This window comes from Dryobates pubescens, chromosome 19 (assembly GCF_014839835.1).
Source record: "Dryobates pubescens isolate bDryPub1 chromosome 19, bDryPub1.pri, whole genome shotgun sequence".
Classification (NCBI taxonomy): domain Eukaryota; kingdom Metazoa; phylum Chordata; class Aves; order Piciformes; family Picidae; genus Dryobates; species Dryobates pubescens.
In genome coordinates, this window is record NC_071630.1 from 18,787,896 (window position 1) to 18,804,312 (window position 16,417).

The window sequence follows — 16,417 nt, forward strand, 5'->3', positions numbered from 1 at the left end:
TAGTTTTGGTGTAATTCACCATCACTACCAAACCTTTCAAGGTATGGGTATAAACCAGATGGTAGCATGAATGTGCTGAAAGAATGAGACCTTTGGGTAGACCTGTGCTGTGTTTTGCCAAATAGCTTCCACTGAAGCTGGAGACCTGCAGCTGTAGGAGTGGAAACCCTCTGTTTTGAAACAGTAATGATGTTTCTGTTGTTGCATTTGCACATTTAAAAAAAAAAAAGCTGCAGATGTGAAATAGTTTAAATATGAACAATTGTTTCCTGGGTCCTTAATTAACTTAAGAAAAAACCCTAATTACCGAAACTGAAAACCACTCCAGCAGTGCTACATAACCTTTAGACCTGTCAGAGCAAGAAAGATTGTACCTGAAACTTGGAGTCTTCTTAGCAGTACTTTTGAGATTGGCTTTGTGTGTGCATGTTCTTACTTCAGACTCCCCACATGAAGGAAGTAGTTGCTGCATTAATTCAGTATTGCTTCTGAGAGTCCAGAAGCCAGTCCTTGTGTGGAAATCCCATTCTCTAGGTGTATGCAGAGGAGGAAGTCATTCCGTGTGAGCTTGTAAGACAGTGGCAGCCAAGTTCAAATGCAGCAAGTGGTAAAATGAAGAAGGGACCTGAAGGCTGTTCAGTGAGTTCCAATGCATGCAGTGAGCATGCTACTTCATGTTGTAGTTTCAGGATTGTAAAATGCCTTTTATGGGACAAATTGATACACTCTCAAATCTTCTTGTGGTTTTCAATGTAATTATTAAGGTCATAGGGGAGATGCAGTAGTGCCAGTTTTGTTTAATGTTGTTTGCTTTGTTCAGATTTTCTTTTGTTCCTGAACATTTCTATTGTTTCTGCACTAAACCTTCTTAGACATTGCTGAATAAAGTAAACTTTGAGTTCAATTTTCTTTATACTATCACTTAGGATATCATGGAAGGGATTTTAAGGAGTTCTTAAATGTAAAGTGAGGCAGTGAAGTAGAAAGAAGCCCTTTAGTATTTGTAATAGTTATAATTTTATTTATAATTTTTTTATTTTTCAAAAGATAAAATTTTGTACATTTCTGAAAAATGTTGGAAGTTCTCAAGTATGGACTGTAGGTAGTCGAGGGGGAGAGAACTTCAGTGCTGTTAAAAACTAGTGTCTGAAGGCTGTGCCTGTTGAGACCTAATTGAAGTATAGCACAATGTTTTCACATAATACAAAAAACATACTTGTTTTAATCACAGTATCACCAAGGTTGGAAGAGACCTCAAAGATCATCGAGTCCAACCTGTCACCACAAACCTCATGACTAGACCATGGCACCAAGTGCCATGTCCAATCCCCTCTTGAACACCTCCAGGGACAGTGACCCCACCACCTCCCTGGGCAGCCCATTCCAATGACAAATTACTCTCTCGGTGAAGAACTTCCTCCTCACCTCCAGCCTAAAGTTCCCCTCTCTCATCTTGAGACTGTGTCCTCTTTTTGTTCAGTTAAAATTATTGTAATGAAATATGTGGGTTACAGGTTTGGTCTAAAATACTTCCAAACCTGTGCATTATGCCACTATATATTTTGCTCAAAAAGACTTCAAATGAATGTCAGCGTTTCAGTTCAGAACACTTGCTGAAGAAATCAGGTTGGCCTTGATGATCCTTGGGGTCTCTTCCAACCTTAGTTATACTGTGATACTGTGAAATTGGTACAAAACTATACAAGAGATTTCCTGTAAAATATTTCACTTTAGTGCAAATATGATTAGTTTGAATTAAGATGTTTCCCCAACAGTGGGTATTCAGAAGGAGCATTCAGGTTAGATCTCCAGCTGTATTGGTGTTGCTGTTGTGCCTACTAGCGGCATAAACTCCTGAGAGTCATGGCAAATATATACATTTAAGTTAATAAATAAACTCAAGTAGATAACCAGAAATCTTTGGTACACTGTTTCTTTACAGAGGTTTGTGGAGGTGTCTGCTGAGCCAGTCAGAAAGACTGAGTGAGGATAGTGTGAACACTTGTGAAAACAGTCGTCAAAGCTGTTACCATTAATAATTTCCGCTTGTGTTTAAAAAAAATGAAGCTTCTTGTCAGAATACAAAGTGTGTCTTGTAACTGGATCACAAGAAAAAAGGGTGCTGCTTATTTGAAAAAGAAAAAGGAGTCAAAACCCCCTGATGGTTCTTTAAGTTCCATATAATTTCCCTGGCCACAGTGAAATCTTAATTTTCACAGCTTGTTTAATATGCTGGGGAATGATCAGTGAACAGATGTCTTGGGTAAAATGGAAGAATCGCATCATCTTGTGAGTCTTTGCTCCTTGCAAGTGTTACATTTGAAGTGCAGGATAAATGTGGGATTTCATAATACAGAAATAATGTGTTCTGGAGTTATGTGACATTTGTGGTTTCTTGAAGCTGATTAATTCTCCCTAAAATTCATCGACAGCTATTTTCACGTCCTCCTCTTCTTTGCGTTCTAGTACTCCAGACCTAGAACAAAGGAAAAGTCTTGGCCACAGTAATGGGCTGAGGAGGAAAGGAAGACCTGTTTTGAATGCTAGATATTTTTTTTCACCTTTTGCCAGTTTTAGCTTGATAAAATTTAGGTACTTAAAAAAAGAGCCTAGCCATGGTAAAGTAGATCTGCATTGCAGGTGCAGCATTGATCCACCAGCTCAATACTACGCAAATAACAAATTGCTAGGTGTGAGAAGCAACTGCTGTTAGGGCAGAAAGGTGCAGTGCTCCTAATGTGACTAGTTAAATGTTCTTCAGTCAAAATGAAAGTGGTCTGCAAGCTGTTGCTAGGGAAATAGGCACCTGTGGTTAGCATTGAATGTAGAGAGGTTTGTCTGTCTTGCAGATCAAAAAGTGACTGAACGTCCTTCATCTGCCTATCACTTGACTTCTGGAAACAGGCTGCTCTATGTTTCTGAGGAGCTTCAGTTACAAATGAAAAGAATCTTTGTTTGTTTCCCATTTTGATCTGAAGTATTTATCTCACTTTACATAACTTTGTGTATGATAGGAGACATACTGTCCTCAGGACCTCATCCTGAGAACACACAGCAGCCGTTTGAACCTTCTGCAGCTAAAGTGAATCTTGCATCTAACTTCTGTCATGAGCTCTGGTGTAAGTTATGGTTTTTAGACACATCTTTAAAATAATCTTCAAAAATGAGTGAGAGTTGGAGTTTGGCACAGTCTTTAAATTTAGTCTCTAAAAGCTAGCTATGTACATTGCAAATACGAATTGCTACAGCTAAGTACCTTCATAAACGTTGGAAACAACACCTCTAGGTCTTTTAGCTCCTCCTCTAAAACCTCTGAAGAGTGTTGTTTCTGGGGTGATTTTAAAAAACTGCCTTAGTACATTTTTCTAAAAGGCATTACGGAATTTATGGGACATGCTAACTATTTGGGCATTCTCCTTGTTTCCCTAGCTGAATACTAGTAAACTGCTGCCCAGTATTGCTCTCCAGACAGCACTGCCCTGTTCAAAGGAAGTTGAGGCATCTTTCTGCTGTTTGCCAGGGACTTGTCCTTAATATAGGAGACACATTAAGGTAAAAGTAAAGCAGTGGCTTCTTTGGGCATTCCAGATTGAACATGTAACAGAAGTTAAACAGAGCCTTATTTTTAGTTGCTTTTACACAGACACAGCAGATTGGAATTGTTCCTTTCAGATTAAATCTGCAGTATGTTTTTATGTCTCATCTATCTCCAAGGCTGCCAGAAGACATTGTTAATATCATTGTTTAATTCTTAAGAGTTATCTCCAGTTTCCACCTAACTTTTTATAAATACTGTTGCCCTTTGGACTTGGCTAGGTGGAGCCAAAAGGCAGTGAGACTTTGTCACAGCTATGCTAGAGCTTAGGTCTGAACTGGGTGTTTAACATCCTGTGACAGAATGGAGCGCCTGTTTAGAGTGGGGATCAAAGTATTTTCTATGTCCTAGCCAAAATTCAACAGAAAATTCCTATAGCTTTAGTTGAATTCTTTTTGCTGTGAAATATTTTGCATCCACTCTGATTTTGTCAGACTTGGTTTCACTTGCGTCTCAGTTTCCCAAGTGGGTCTCTAGTGACAGAGCATTGGGGTGAACAACAAAGTAGATGTTGATAGGTCCCCTTCTCAGCGCAGCTGTTTAACTGATACTGGTTTTCCCACTGCCATCTTAATTCCAATTTCCTGCTTTGGGCTTCTCCTCTAGGTATTGTTTCAATACTGCTGTATTTACTCCCCTTCTTGGTTCCTGCTGCAGGTGAGTGCATAGTAGATTCCAGGAATGAATGGTGAGCAGCCGTGCCTCATAGCAGTGCCTGGTAATTCGCTGAGCTATTGAACTTTGGCAGCTTGTCACAGTCAAGCTGTTGTCATGTTCCCTCATCTGTAATCCAGAGTCCCAAACAGTGTTTTATGCTGTTCTGAATTACACATTGTTCTAAGTGAAATTTTTCTTCTCAGGGTGTTATTTTGTTGGTTTGGTTGGTTTGTGGGGTGTTTTTTTTTGTGGGTGGGTTTTTCTGGGGTTGGTTGTGTTGGGGTTTTTTTTTTTGGTAAACAGGTGATACTTGTGTGTAATAAAACTTACTTGAAAACTTCAGTCTTCAATTATCATGAATGCTGTAAAAGTAAAACATTCTTCTATTTATGGAAAAGCATCCTTTGCTGTTCACGCAGGCCTTGCTCTAGAAAAGCATTAGAATCAGTCAGCATATAGGTGATCCCCTCACATCAGAGTTCAGCCACCTTTTCAGCCATTTCCACCTATCATTAAGTATTTCAATCAAGTTACATTTGTGCTGCAGCTTGCCACCATATAGCTAAGTACTTTATTTTCTCTTGTTTGGGTAAAGGGGTTCACAATATGTGGATGTAGGGACTGAATAGTTTATTCTTCTTTGAACTGTCAGGGGAAGAAAAAGAATCATTGTTAACACAGTGGTCCTTGGAGTAAAGATTCCCTTTCTTGTTGCAGTTTGGCATGTGTGATACATCAAAAGATTTTGTCAAGGAGTAGGCTGCACTCATTCTGCTGCAGGAATTTAAAAATGATTGAACAGGCTGTAGTGAAGTGGAGAAACCCAACTTCTGCAGATGAATCCTGTGCCCTGTAATGGTGAGTAAACAACAAGCCTCTGTTTTAAATCAGTAGTCTCAGTAAGATTTAGGACCACAACCCCCCAGAGTAATCTGTTATGCACAATTCAGCCTTACAGTCCAAGTAAAAAGTACTTTCTCAGTGGTTGTGCACAGCCTTGGGGATTGGTTAGATACTGAACAGTGATAACCTTTGCTAGGGTGGTGGCTGTTTTGGAAAGTTCTGCGGGCTTCATGTGGCTCTGAGGCAGTAACTGCATAGCTTTTCAGAAAAGTGACTTCTATCATACCCTGAAGTTTTGCAGTGATTGTTGTATTACTTCAGGTTTTTGGTATTTACTAGTTTTGTTTTCATACTGGTTAGCTGAACTTAGTATCAGCAAGTTGAAAGGGTAAAGCTACTTAAGGAGAACTTAATTTTCAAGTGTCTGCTTCGTTTTGGTTGTTGCCAGGTGAGATATCCATGTTTCCCTTGGTGAGTCAGTGCTTTACGTGGTGCAGGTTTCTAGTAGCCAGTTGGAGTTGGAAACAGTAGGGCAGAGCTTTGAAAATGGTAGGATGAAAGCTAAGAAGAATGGCAGTGATTAGATCCATGTTCAGACTTTCCATTATCTTTGTAGATAATCAAAACTTAGTGTGGGGAGAAAAAAAAATAAAAAGAGTCCCACGAGGCATGTTGGTGGTGGAAAGCTGTCACTGCTTCTGCGTGGCTTGTCTCCTTCCATGATCCAAGAGAGCTTCCCCAGGCACTCGATAGTCATTGGCTCATGTGGCACTTCATCTGGGTTCAGTGAAAATGGTGATTTTGAGGTGTGTGGCGCTACCAAGCAGGACTGCAAATACAAGATTTCAGAGGTTTGTTTTATTTCAGAATTGGTCCACAAAGAACCTTTGCTAAAGGCAATGTTACATTTTGGGGAAACTCTTAAAAAAGAGCTGTGTGTGCTTGGCTGCTGTTGTGTCCCGAGGTAGAGTTTAGTTGTAGCAATAGTGCTGCTGTTAAAAGTGTAGGTACATCTCCTCAGTGGTGTTTTTAAGACTTGCCCTCCAAGGGAGGGAAACTTCCTCATTGCAAGTATTAGTTCTGGTATTTTGGGCTGTGAACTACAGATGTGGTAGTGTAACCAATGCTGTGTGGTTTATGTGAAGAAGTTTGGGGAACACTGAAGTAATAAATCGTGTATGGAAGCAAGGCTTTCCACAAACATGTACTTGATAGGATGTTCTTTTGACATACCAGTCATTAAGTAAAGAGGGGATTTAGCTTAATCTGACTTCTTCCCTTACCCACTGTTTCATAAATAGAACAAATGTTTTACTTAAAGCACATTTTATGCCTTAAAATTACTTGTACTGTACTATCACACTGCAGTACACTGCTCCAGGTATGGTACACAATCATGTTCTTTTTGTTGTCCATCTCTTGGCCTTGAGCTGAAGTTTATTTTCTAAGTGGGTCTGATTGTTTCAGAGGTTGGAACTGCCATACCTGCTGAAGATGTTGAGAATGGTGATGCCCTCCAGGGATGTGTTGCTCAGGTCTAGCAGGATCCCATTGCACTGCCAGGCACATGGGCAGTGTCAGGCCATGGCACTGGGGGAAGCTGATGCCCAGCACTAGTGGAGCCCAGCCTGAGCTCCTTCCCTGCCTGCTGAAGGAGCAGGGCTCCCCAAACATGCTGCTGGGTGATCTCCAGATCAAACCTGGGACTTTAGACTGGATATTGGAAAGAAATTGTCTGCAGTGAGGGGGGTGAGACACTGGAGCAGGTTGCCCAGGGTCGTCATGGATGCCCCCTCCCTAGAGGCATTCAGGACCAGATTGGAGGAGGCCTTGGGGCCAGTCTGGTGGAGGATGTCCTTGTCCATGGCAGGGGGATTGGAACCAGATGACCCCTAATGTCCCTTCCAAAATAAACTGAAGGTGGTACAGGTGATACTGTGGAGTAAGCAGAAAATTGGATAGAAACAACCATTTTGGCCCTTGGCAGCAGGTACAAGTAATGGGGTTCTTACATTACGGTCTACACTTGCATTTTGGTTATGATGTTTGGAAAAATTGCTTTATAAGATCCTTGGTTCTGTAATGGAACTCTGTACTGATAACAGAGTACAGCAGGAATATAGTGCTGATTTATTTTTTAGCAGCCTTAAAGTTCTGTTACCTACTGTTCAATGACACATTTTTAGTGTACATGTCCATGTTAGTTTACCCACAAAAGTAGAGACCGGGGGAGGGAAAAAGTGACACAAATCAAAGATGATGCTGATGCCAGTGCATTAATTGAGTTTCAGCTTCATACTTCCCATACATACTTTTACATACTTCAGTAGTGTGAAAGCATTGTAGATTGGAGAAAGAGGTTTTATCTTTGAGCCTCCTTCTCTACTTTACTGGTTTCAGCTGGACTGTACCTAAATAGCAAGCAATTTTTTATCTTGCTCAGGACAGCTTTTATCTTCTTCCTGGCCATAGGGTGGCCCTTATCCTTTCCCATATAATGATTACACCTGTTCTGTGCAAATACACTATTTACCCTAGAGGTGGTAAAGATGCAGTTCTGTGCTGAACTGTAACACTCCCCCTAAATGACTAAGTGAGACAGGAAAGAAGTCAGTCATGTGTGATGACCATTACACTCCTTTGCTCAGTGATTCTGTATTTATGCATTTATTTATTTAACACATGTTGGCATATCTAGCCTTAGTTAGAAGTGTCAAGTCCTTGTATTCCGGCTCTGTCACATCAGCAGTCTATCTTTCTTCATCACTTTAGCAGGAGAGAACAACTGAGGCCTATTTAAAATGCTGCTATATGAATTTGAGAGATTCCATTCTAGATGTAATTAAGTCAAACTTAGGAAGTTTGTCAGCCTGAGCACTTTTGTTTGCCATGGGCTTATAATACTGTATCTGTAATTCTGTACCATTCTTGAAGTGAGTTTTACTATTGTTTTTTCTTACTGCTAATTTCAATACCAGATGAGTATTACTGACTAATACTTCTCATTTTTTAAGGGAAAACAATCTTCTGAAAATACCACAGATTTTAAAGTCTGTAAAAATAAAGGGTATTCTAGGGAAATTGAGGTTTACACACACTCCATCCCTATTCCTATCTCAGCTGATAACTATTTTTCCCCCATAGTTTCAAGTTAAATATTATGTTTCAGGGCTTTTTTTGCCTGCAGTTTATATAGTTTAATGTAGTTTACTGCTGGAAATAACTGCACACACATTCTGCTTTTGATATAATTAAGCTGAAATGATACAATGAAAAGCTATCCTGACTTCTGAGCCTGCTATGTTCAAGTACATGAATTTTAAATAGGTCACCAAGAACTCTGTGTAAGTGGAATATTGACTGTAGTAGTGATAAGTTCAATTTTAAACCAGCTAAAGTTAGAAAATCTATCTGTAAGATGTGGCAGGGAGTCTGGAAATCAACGATACAATCATACACCTTGGGCTTGGAAAGAGGCAAAGCATGGCTCAATTTCCTTCTGATGTGATATCTTTTTACACCCTGGAGTCTGCTGCTTATGAAAACTGGTATTATAAAAGGACTCTTTATTTTGGGGTTGGGTTTTTTTTTTAACTTTTTTTGCCTACTCCTGCTAAGACAGAGCCAGCAGTTAATTATAAGGCTTAATAGAGTTTTTTGATTGAACCATCCCATGCTTGCACAATAAACTACCTTACTACCTCAGAACAGTAGTACACCTTCCCAATCTGGTTATATGGACTCTTCTTTCTTTTCTGCTAACTTTGTGAGCTACTCTTAAATTACAGATCTGTGGTTTCCTGAGCCATCATCTGTCATCAGTTCTCTGTCCTACCTAAGTCAGTAGCATAGGGATTTCTTTCTGTGACTGTAATCCTTTTCCTCAAAGGACATTCTGTAATAATAGTGGCACTTAAAAATGAGCAGCAAATTCCCAACCTCTCAAAGTGATGTTCTGGTATTCTTTTTATTTGACTGTGCAGCCATGAGAAGTGATGAGTCAGTTGAACTCCTCAGTGCTGCCCTCGCTTTCCTACATGTGGTTTGCTTTTCTGTTCCAAACACTGGGCCAGCTCTGGAGCTCCATCTGAGAGCTCCGTCTCCTATCTGTCACACTCAACCACACTGGCAGAGAAGTGATAAATTGTTTACTGTTATTGTATTTGGTGAACAGGCCCCGAAGAAGATCCTAGTGGGTGCTGGAGCTGTGTGCCTGGGCAGGCAAACCATGCAGCTGGCACAGGACGAGGGGTCTGAGGAGGTCATCGCTATGCCTCTCTCTGTTTGAGGTCATAACCTAGGTGATGTAGTGTCATGCTTTGCCCTGATTTCTCCTGCTTATTTTCTAAATGGCAGGCTACCTTTTTGTATTGATTTGGCTTTTTTATGTAACTATAGTTTTGAGTGGTATTCTCTGGAAGTGGGTATGCTCCCTTTTTGTAAGAAAATAGAAGGTAGGTATAAGTACTGTGTCCAGTTCTGGGCCCCTCAGTTTAAGAAGGACATCGAGACACTTGAAGGTGTCCAGAGAAGGGCAACAAGGCTGGGGAGAGGCCTTGAGCACAGCCCTGTGAGGAGAGGCTGAGGGAGCTGGGGTTGTTTATCCTGGAGAAGAGGAGGCTCAGGGGAGACCTTAATTGCTCTCTACAACTTCCTGAAGGGTGGTTGTAGCCAGGAGGGAGTTGGTCTCTTCTCTCAAGCAACCAGCACCAGAACAAGAGGACACAGTCTCAAGCAGCACCAGGGGGAGTTTAGGCTCGAGGTGAGGAGAAAGTTCTTCACTGAGAGAGTCGTTCACCGTTGGAATGTGCTGCCCAGGGAGGTGGTGGAGTCACCGTCCCTGGAGGTGTTCAAGAGGGGATTGGATGTGGCACTTGGTGCCATGGTTTAGTCATGAGATCTGTGGTGACAGGTTGGATTTGATGATCATTGAGGTCTCTTCCAACCTTGGTGATTCTGTGAAGTAAGACTTCCTTATATTTGCCTTCTATTTTTTTCCTTTGACTTTTCTGTATTGCAAAAGGAGCTCTTCAGAAATGAAAGGTGATTAAGGTAGGTGAACTTTCACATGAAAATAGTCAATATATATATAAAAATATTTAGCTTTGTAAAGAAACTTACTTCTGCAACTAATATTTGCCACTGTCAGCAGGTAAATGGAGAACAGATAGATTTTAAGTGATCTAAGATTTTTGTGTGAATAGAAAAAGCTAAAGTGAGTGCAGGCTGGCATTTAGAAGCAAAGTCTAAAATGAAGAGTGTTGTCTTTAATGTGAATGGTGTTTCATTCATATGGATCCCTAGCATTCATTTCCTAGACTGAATGAGGTGTGGAGTCCACTAGACTGGATGTTATTTTTGTCTGAGATTCATAATTCACCTACTAATCTCCTTCAATTATTCTACTGGATGTTCATAGATTCCTGATTCCCTTTTAATACCTGCTAATGGGTAATTACAGTCAGCAATCATTCGTGTCATGGAAATTGCTGGAGTAATTTCAGAAACACTGTTGGTTATTTGTGTGAAACAGAAGATGGAATGGAAGTCAACACCGTGCCCTTTGTATTTTCTGCCATAGTATTTAAAGATAGAAAATAAGATGGGGAGAAGACTGCTGTGTTTAGTATCTGGCTGTGTGATGAAAATATATTACGATCATATGCTTGCAATGCAAACGTTTGGGGGGAAGGCTGGTACCTGGTGATATGCTGCCATATTGTTTATGACAAGCCTGGAGATGGGAAATGAACAAGGGTTGTTTTGGAGGCACACCATCAACTGATTTGCCTCATTTGCCCTGAACTTTCTGCTCTGCCTCAGCAAAGGGCTGGTCTGTGTGATGCGTGTTCCCAGCTTAGTTTTCCGTGTGAAGAGAGTTCTTTTATGTATCTACTTATCTCGAGCAAGCTGCAAAAGAAAGAGGTTTCTCCAACTTTTGTAATGCAACTTGTTAGTGTAGCCTATGATATCATGTTTCAGTTAGTTTTCTTTAAAACACTTGATCTCTCTAGGCTCTGCAGTACCCTCAAGTCTATTCTGCAGCTCTTGAGTCCAGGCCAGCTCTTAAGAAAACGTGTATTGACACAAAGCACTTGGACAGTTTTAGCTAGTCTAGGAGAACAAAAGAGCTTCAGTCCAAGCCTAGCAGCCTAATAAAATGTTTGCTTTCATATTTTTTGTAACAAAATCCTATGGCTTTGTCGGTAAGAAACCAGAGAGTTTAGTGATGATTGAAAATTCTTGTCTATGAGAAGGAAAGCATAGAACAGTCAAAAATGCTCAGATTTGTAGAAGATAGAGATGCTGTCTTTTCTGATTGCAAGTGAAAGGTGGGCGTGTGTTTATGTCAGGTCTTGCCTGGTACTTACCTAGGTAAGTTGCTATTGCAGAATCTGAACACAACCTTGAAACAAAGTAGATTTGGGAGACTGTTGTCGACGTTTTTGTTATGCCTATTGCATGTCCAGTGTTTCTTGCATATTCATTGGGCAAATTCTTTTAACTGACAAAATGTTTTCAACATCAGTTGGCATGCAGGTGGCTATGGAGCTCACCCAGATCTGAGTAAATAGTGTTCTTTTGTTTTGCAGACATTCCTGTAGGTTCTTAGTGCAGTTTCCAACCCATGCTGCTGGGGTTGTTTCTTATATATACTACTCTGGTTGACATTTTTTCCCCTTCTCCTTTCTAATTCTTCAGAATACAGTGAAGGCTTCTAAAGAAATGAGGCTTTTTCTCCATTAACTGATATTCAGAGCTCCATGGTTTCATGGCAGCTGCCCAGATTCAGTCCCTCTTTGGCTTGGTGTGTTTGCCATCAGTGCTTCTGCAAGTGCTGCTTGATTTTTTTGTGGCCTGTTGCTGTTTCAAGGTTATACCTCTCTTGGTGTTCTGACACAAATCTCCCAGAAAAGCAGAAGTGGTGCTGTGGTCCACAGTGCTCATGTGAACCTTAAATATGGAAACAGGACTGTGTCAAATTGATCTTGTTAGTGTGTAATGCTGTCTGTGAGATGGAACCTTTTTCTCTCTCAGGTCTGTCTTACATGCTTTCAGAAGGTTGCTGGAAAAAAAGGGCACAAAAAGTGGTGACTTTGACCTGAGTCCTTTACGATGATGATTGGCATGTCATTGCGTTTGTCACATCTAAAAATGTATTCATTCAACTAATGCATAACTGCATGATTTTTGAATAGCTAATTTAGTGTGCTGCAAGTGGTTTGCCATTTCAAAACTATTTAACTTGTACTGAAGGAGCACAAGTTGCTCTGTGATACTTTTAAAAAGGGGGATGGCAGTCGCAGTGGGATACAAACTGAAACCAGTTCAGGGTTGAATTATTTATCTCGAAGTAGCATTTCTGAAGTGTATTATAGATTCTAGGTAAATCAATGAAGTTCAGTTTAGGGGTGTCTTTACCTTTTCTTTTTCCCTTGGGGAACACCATGTATGCTTAACTGAATCATTTCATAATGCTGTCTTTCTGCAGGGTTCATCCCAAGGAGTGTCAGCCTTAAGGAAAGGAGTCAGAGACTTGCTATGTAATTAAAAACAATAAGAAAACCAACAAAACTGACCCAAAACTAACCAACCCACAAAAAATCCACACACTAAAAACTCTCATCTGCACAAATACAAGTTGATGATGAATTGCCCATGGTTTTGAGGCGGCTAACTCTTTTGCTTTTGGTTACATTGGAAATCTCCTGTTACTGCTCATGAGAAGTAAAATCAGAGAATGAGAGTTACTCCATGTGCTGAAAAATCACAGCGGCGGCAGGGAAAATACCTAAGCTTGTCTTGGAAGCTTCAGCTGTGTGTTATTGTGTGCACTGGAAACTAAGAAAACAGAAACCAGCCTGGGGGAAAATGCCAGCTAAAGGTAAATACTTCTTCAACGAAAATGATGACTGCAGGATATCGGACCCGCTCTATGAGAAGTACCGCTACACAAGCCAGCAGCACCCACTCCTGCTTCTACTGCTCTTCATTGCAATAATTTTCTGGACTACTCTAATTACAATATTTTTTGTTGTTGATGTGAGTATACTTTTTCCATTTGATGCTTTCAAAGATGATGAGCAATCAGTGTAACAGCACACAAAACATTTCTGGCTAATTTTTTGATCTATGTGGTATCCAAGTTGCAGTGTTGAAAGAAATCAAGTAATTGTGCATGTAATGCTGTGCATGTTTTTGAAGGGGCAGATGAGAGAGGACCCAGTATTGTCAGGCACATGCCCAGAGACTGTAAGAATTGTTCTTTTGTTCCTATGTAATATGCACAAATCATAATCTATGCTCAGTGGTAGCTGCAATAGTAAATAAATAGTAAAGGAGCCAAGGAAGGAATCAGAATGCAGGTTAAAATGTCTTGTATTTTCTCTTTAGAATCTGCTATGAAATGTAAAATAATATAGTGATCCACTTGTTATAAATTCCCAAGGTGATTGATTCTTTTTTGAACTAGGTTTTCTAAGGATTTGTAGATAGTAATGATGTTTTTACTTTTTTGTGTGTGTGTAATAAAAATACAACAGGAACCTCCCAGAACAATGGGCAAGCTGTTGATTCAATAGTTAGCAAAGAGCGGGACTCTTATAGACATAGGAATGATGCAGCCTAAATAATGTTTTGTTCTGTGGCATAATATGATTTTCTGTAAAGAAATAAGGTGTTCTTCAAGCTATCCCAGCTGGCAGCTGATTTAAAGATAATTTTGTAGGAAGGTAATGTGGAAGCTGTTAAAATCCCTCACTGCCTTCTAGCACTGCTTTCCAAATAGTGTACTTCATGATAACATGTCTGTAAGTTCCTTGGCAACAAATCTAATCTTACCAATTGCCCTTGTATCTCTTTTAGCTTTTGTTTCTTAAAAATGGAAAGAAATAGCAAGAGTGTTTATATGTTACAAGTGATCTGGAAAGCTTAGGAAGAGAGCTGTTGCACAGCTTTTTAGCAAAGCTTGAGCTCCTTAAATGCATTTCTTTGGCTACATCTGTGTTGTACAATAGTTAGAAACCACTAATTAGAGAAATAATAATGGTGGAACTGGGCTAGACTGGGTTTGTGGAATAGTGTTTATTATCTCTGTATGTTTGAATGTCTGAAAATGTTCATGCTGTTGCAGCTAGACTACTTAGGAACTCAGACTAGAATATTTGAACCCTTCCTAAGATATTTCCAGGACAGTATAGAGGCATTTTCATTTTTTTTCTAGAAGAAACAGTTAGACCCAATCTGACCTTTTGTTTTACTTTTGCAGGAAGCACATAATCATCTTGCCTTCATTATTGCAGTATGTGCTGCTCTTGTCATATTTGCAGTTATGTATTTGCTTTTATGCATCGAATCCCTGTTTCGGAGGTGGCTAACGATATTTGGAGTTGCAATCTGGATTTGCTTCTTAATCATAGGATATGTATCTCTTTTTGAAAAAGAAGATGATTACCAGCTGTGGGAGCAGGTATGTGTATCTTCATCCAGGGACTCACACAGAACTGGTGGTCAGTGTATATGTCTGTGTGCTTTTATGTGAGTGCTATAACTGCATGCTAATATTTTTCTGGACATGTAGTTTCACTGAAATTTAGTTTTATTGGTCTATTATAGTAAATTTTAGTTTGTATTTTTACCTTAGTGAAAAGACAATTCAGATGAGAAAATAGAATAGCTACATAAATCTATACAGGAATTGCATCTTTAACTTGAATTGTAGTTTTATTTAAGATCTTGACTAGATCTTAATTATTATGAATTTGTCTTTGAGAGAGTTCTCATTAATCCTACTGGCTTTGTTAATTGATGTGGGTCGAAGTGGTATTCAATAAATATATGAAGTACTCCAAAGCTGGGTGTGCCTTAGGGAACATGTTTTCAAATTGGAAGGAGAGGTGAAGTGAACAATAAGAATTAGTGACACATCCTGGCATAGCTGGGTGTGGCTGAAGTTCATTGCTTACTATCTCTGATCAGAAGACGGGTGATTGCGTGATACCAAAAATATCATTCGTAGGAAACTCCTCCTAGGCTCTCATAATGTAACTGGAGGGTTTTTAATGAAATCAAAATGACTTTTTGTCTTGTTTTACTGACTCTTCCCCTTCCCCTCTTTATTTCAAATAGAGAAAGATATAAATTATCAGTTAACCAAAATCTGATCTGTATTATGGCCTTAATCCAGCACCATGTATTTACAGTTGCTATTCAGTGGTTTTCAACTCAAGGAAGAAGTTACTACCTTGAGGAAAAGACAAAATATACTGCACTTAACAATGAGTATGAGCATGTGATGAAGCAAGGTTTGGTTTTTGCTGCTTTCAGTGCTGCAAGCCAATGTGTTGCTTTGCTATGGTAGTAATTCATTAATGTTGACTTAAAGCCTAAAATACAACTTGAGACTTCTATCTCAAGTTATGAACTTAACACTAAACAAAGCAATATGTAAGTGCAGGCTTGACCTTTGCTTGTGGGTGTTTATAAAACTATTGCACAGTGTTTAGAACATTGTGGGATTGGTACTGTACTTAGGTAGTAAGAAGTTGACACACTGCCCCCTCCCCTCACCCCCAAAGTAGGGAAGGTGAACATGCGAAGATTACTTTGGTTGGATGAAAACTTTTATTTGCTTGCTTGCTTTTTTTATTGTTGTCCCAACCAAACTGTCTATTCTGGCAAAACATTGAAGTGCAGACAGTGCCTTGAGACTTCCTTAGAGGAAACTCATGTCTAGAACCACGCAAGTTGAGTGGCAAGGATGAGATGGAGCTGAGTCAGGAGCACTACAAGATTTTCCTGTGATCAGAGTTCCAAGTTTTCATACATATGAGCTATAACAAATCTATAAATAGGATGTATGTTTTATACACCTTCTGTGGGATCCCTAGCAGTTTACAAAAAGCACAATGGCTGCTAAAATCTGTGCATCTAAATATGTGGCTGGTGTCAATAATGATTGTGTTGGCACAAGAAAGCATTGGTTGGGTTTTTGGCTTTAATCAAATAGAATAAGCATACACACATGATTGGGTGATGGTAAAATTAGAATAATGATTTGAGATGTTAAGGAATCTTTCCCTTCAAGTTGCTACCCATGCAGCACACCATTTCTGATAACTGATGCACTAAGTGCATCAGCTGTAATGGTTAAGAATGAAGGGCAAAGACAGCTGAAAAACTTCAAGGTGGTATGTTATGAATTTACAGTTGCTACTTCCTTCAAAGCTTTTAGGACTAGTGCTGTCCTTATGGTTTAAATTCTGCTTTTGAAATGTCAATTTTTAGTTCATTCTGAAAATCAGCAAGAGTCCTGCTGCTCTC

At 39.7% G+C, this 16,417-nt stretch overlaps 1 protein-coding gene across 1 annotated transcript in view; it reads left to right on the forward strand.

Annotated features, from left to right (window-relative positions):
• The first annotated feature begins 12,593 nt into the window (after positions 1 to 12,593).
• ADCY7 (adenylate cyclase 7) overlaps positions 12,594 to 16,417 on the forward strand; it is a 28,320-nt gene continuing 24,496 nt past the window's right edge. Inside the window, exons 1-2 of the mRNA XM_054170106.1 lie at positions 12,594 to 13,138; positions 14,364 to 14,564. Of these exons, the coding sequence (XP_054026081.1) occupies positions 12,968 to 13,138; positions 14,364 to 14,564 (372 nt within the window). The 5' untranslated portion in view covers positions 12,594 to 12,967. The remainder of the gene's footprint in view (positions 13,139 to 14,363; positions 14,565 to 16,417) is intronic.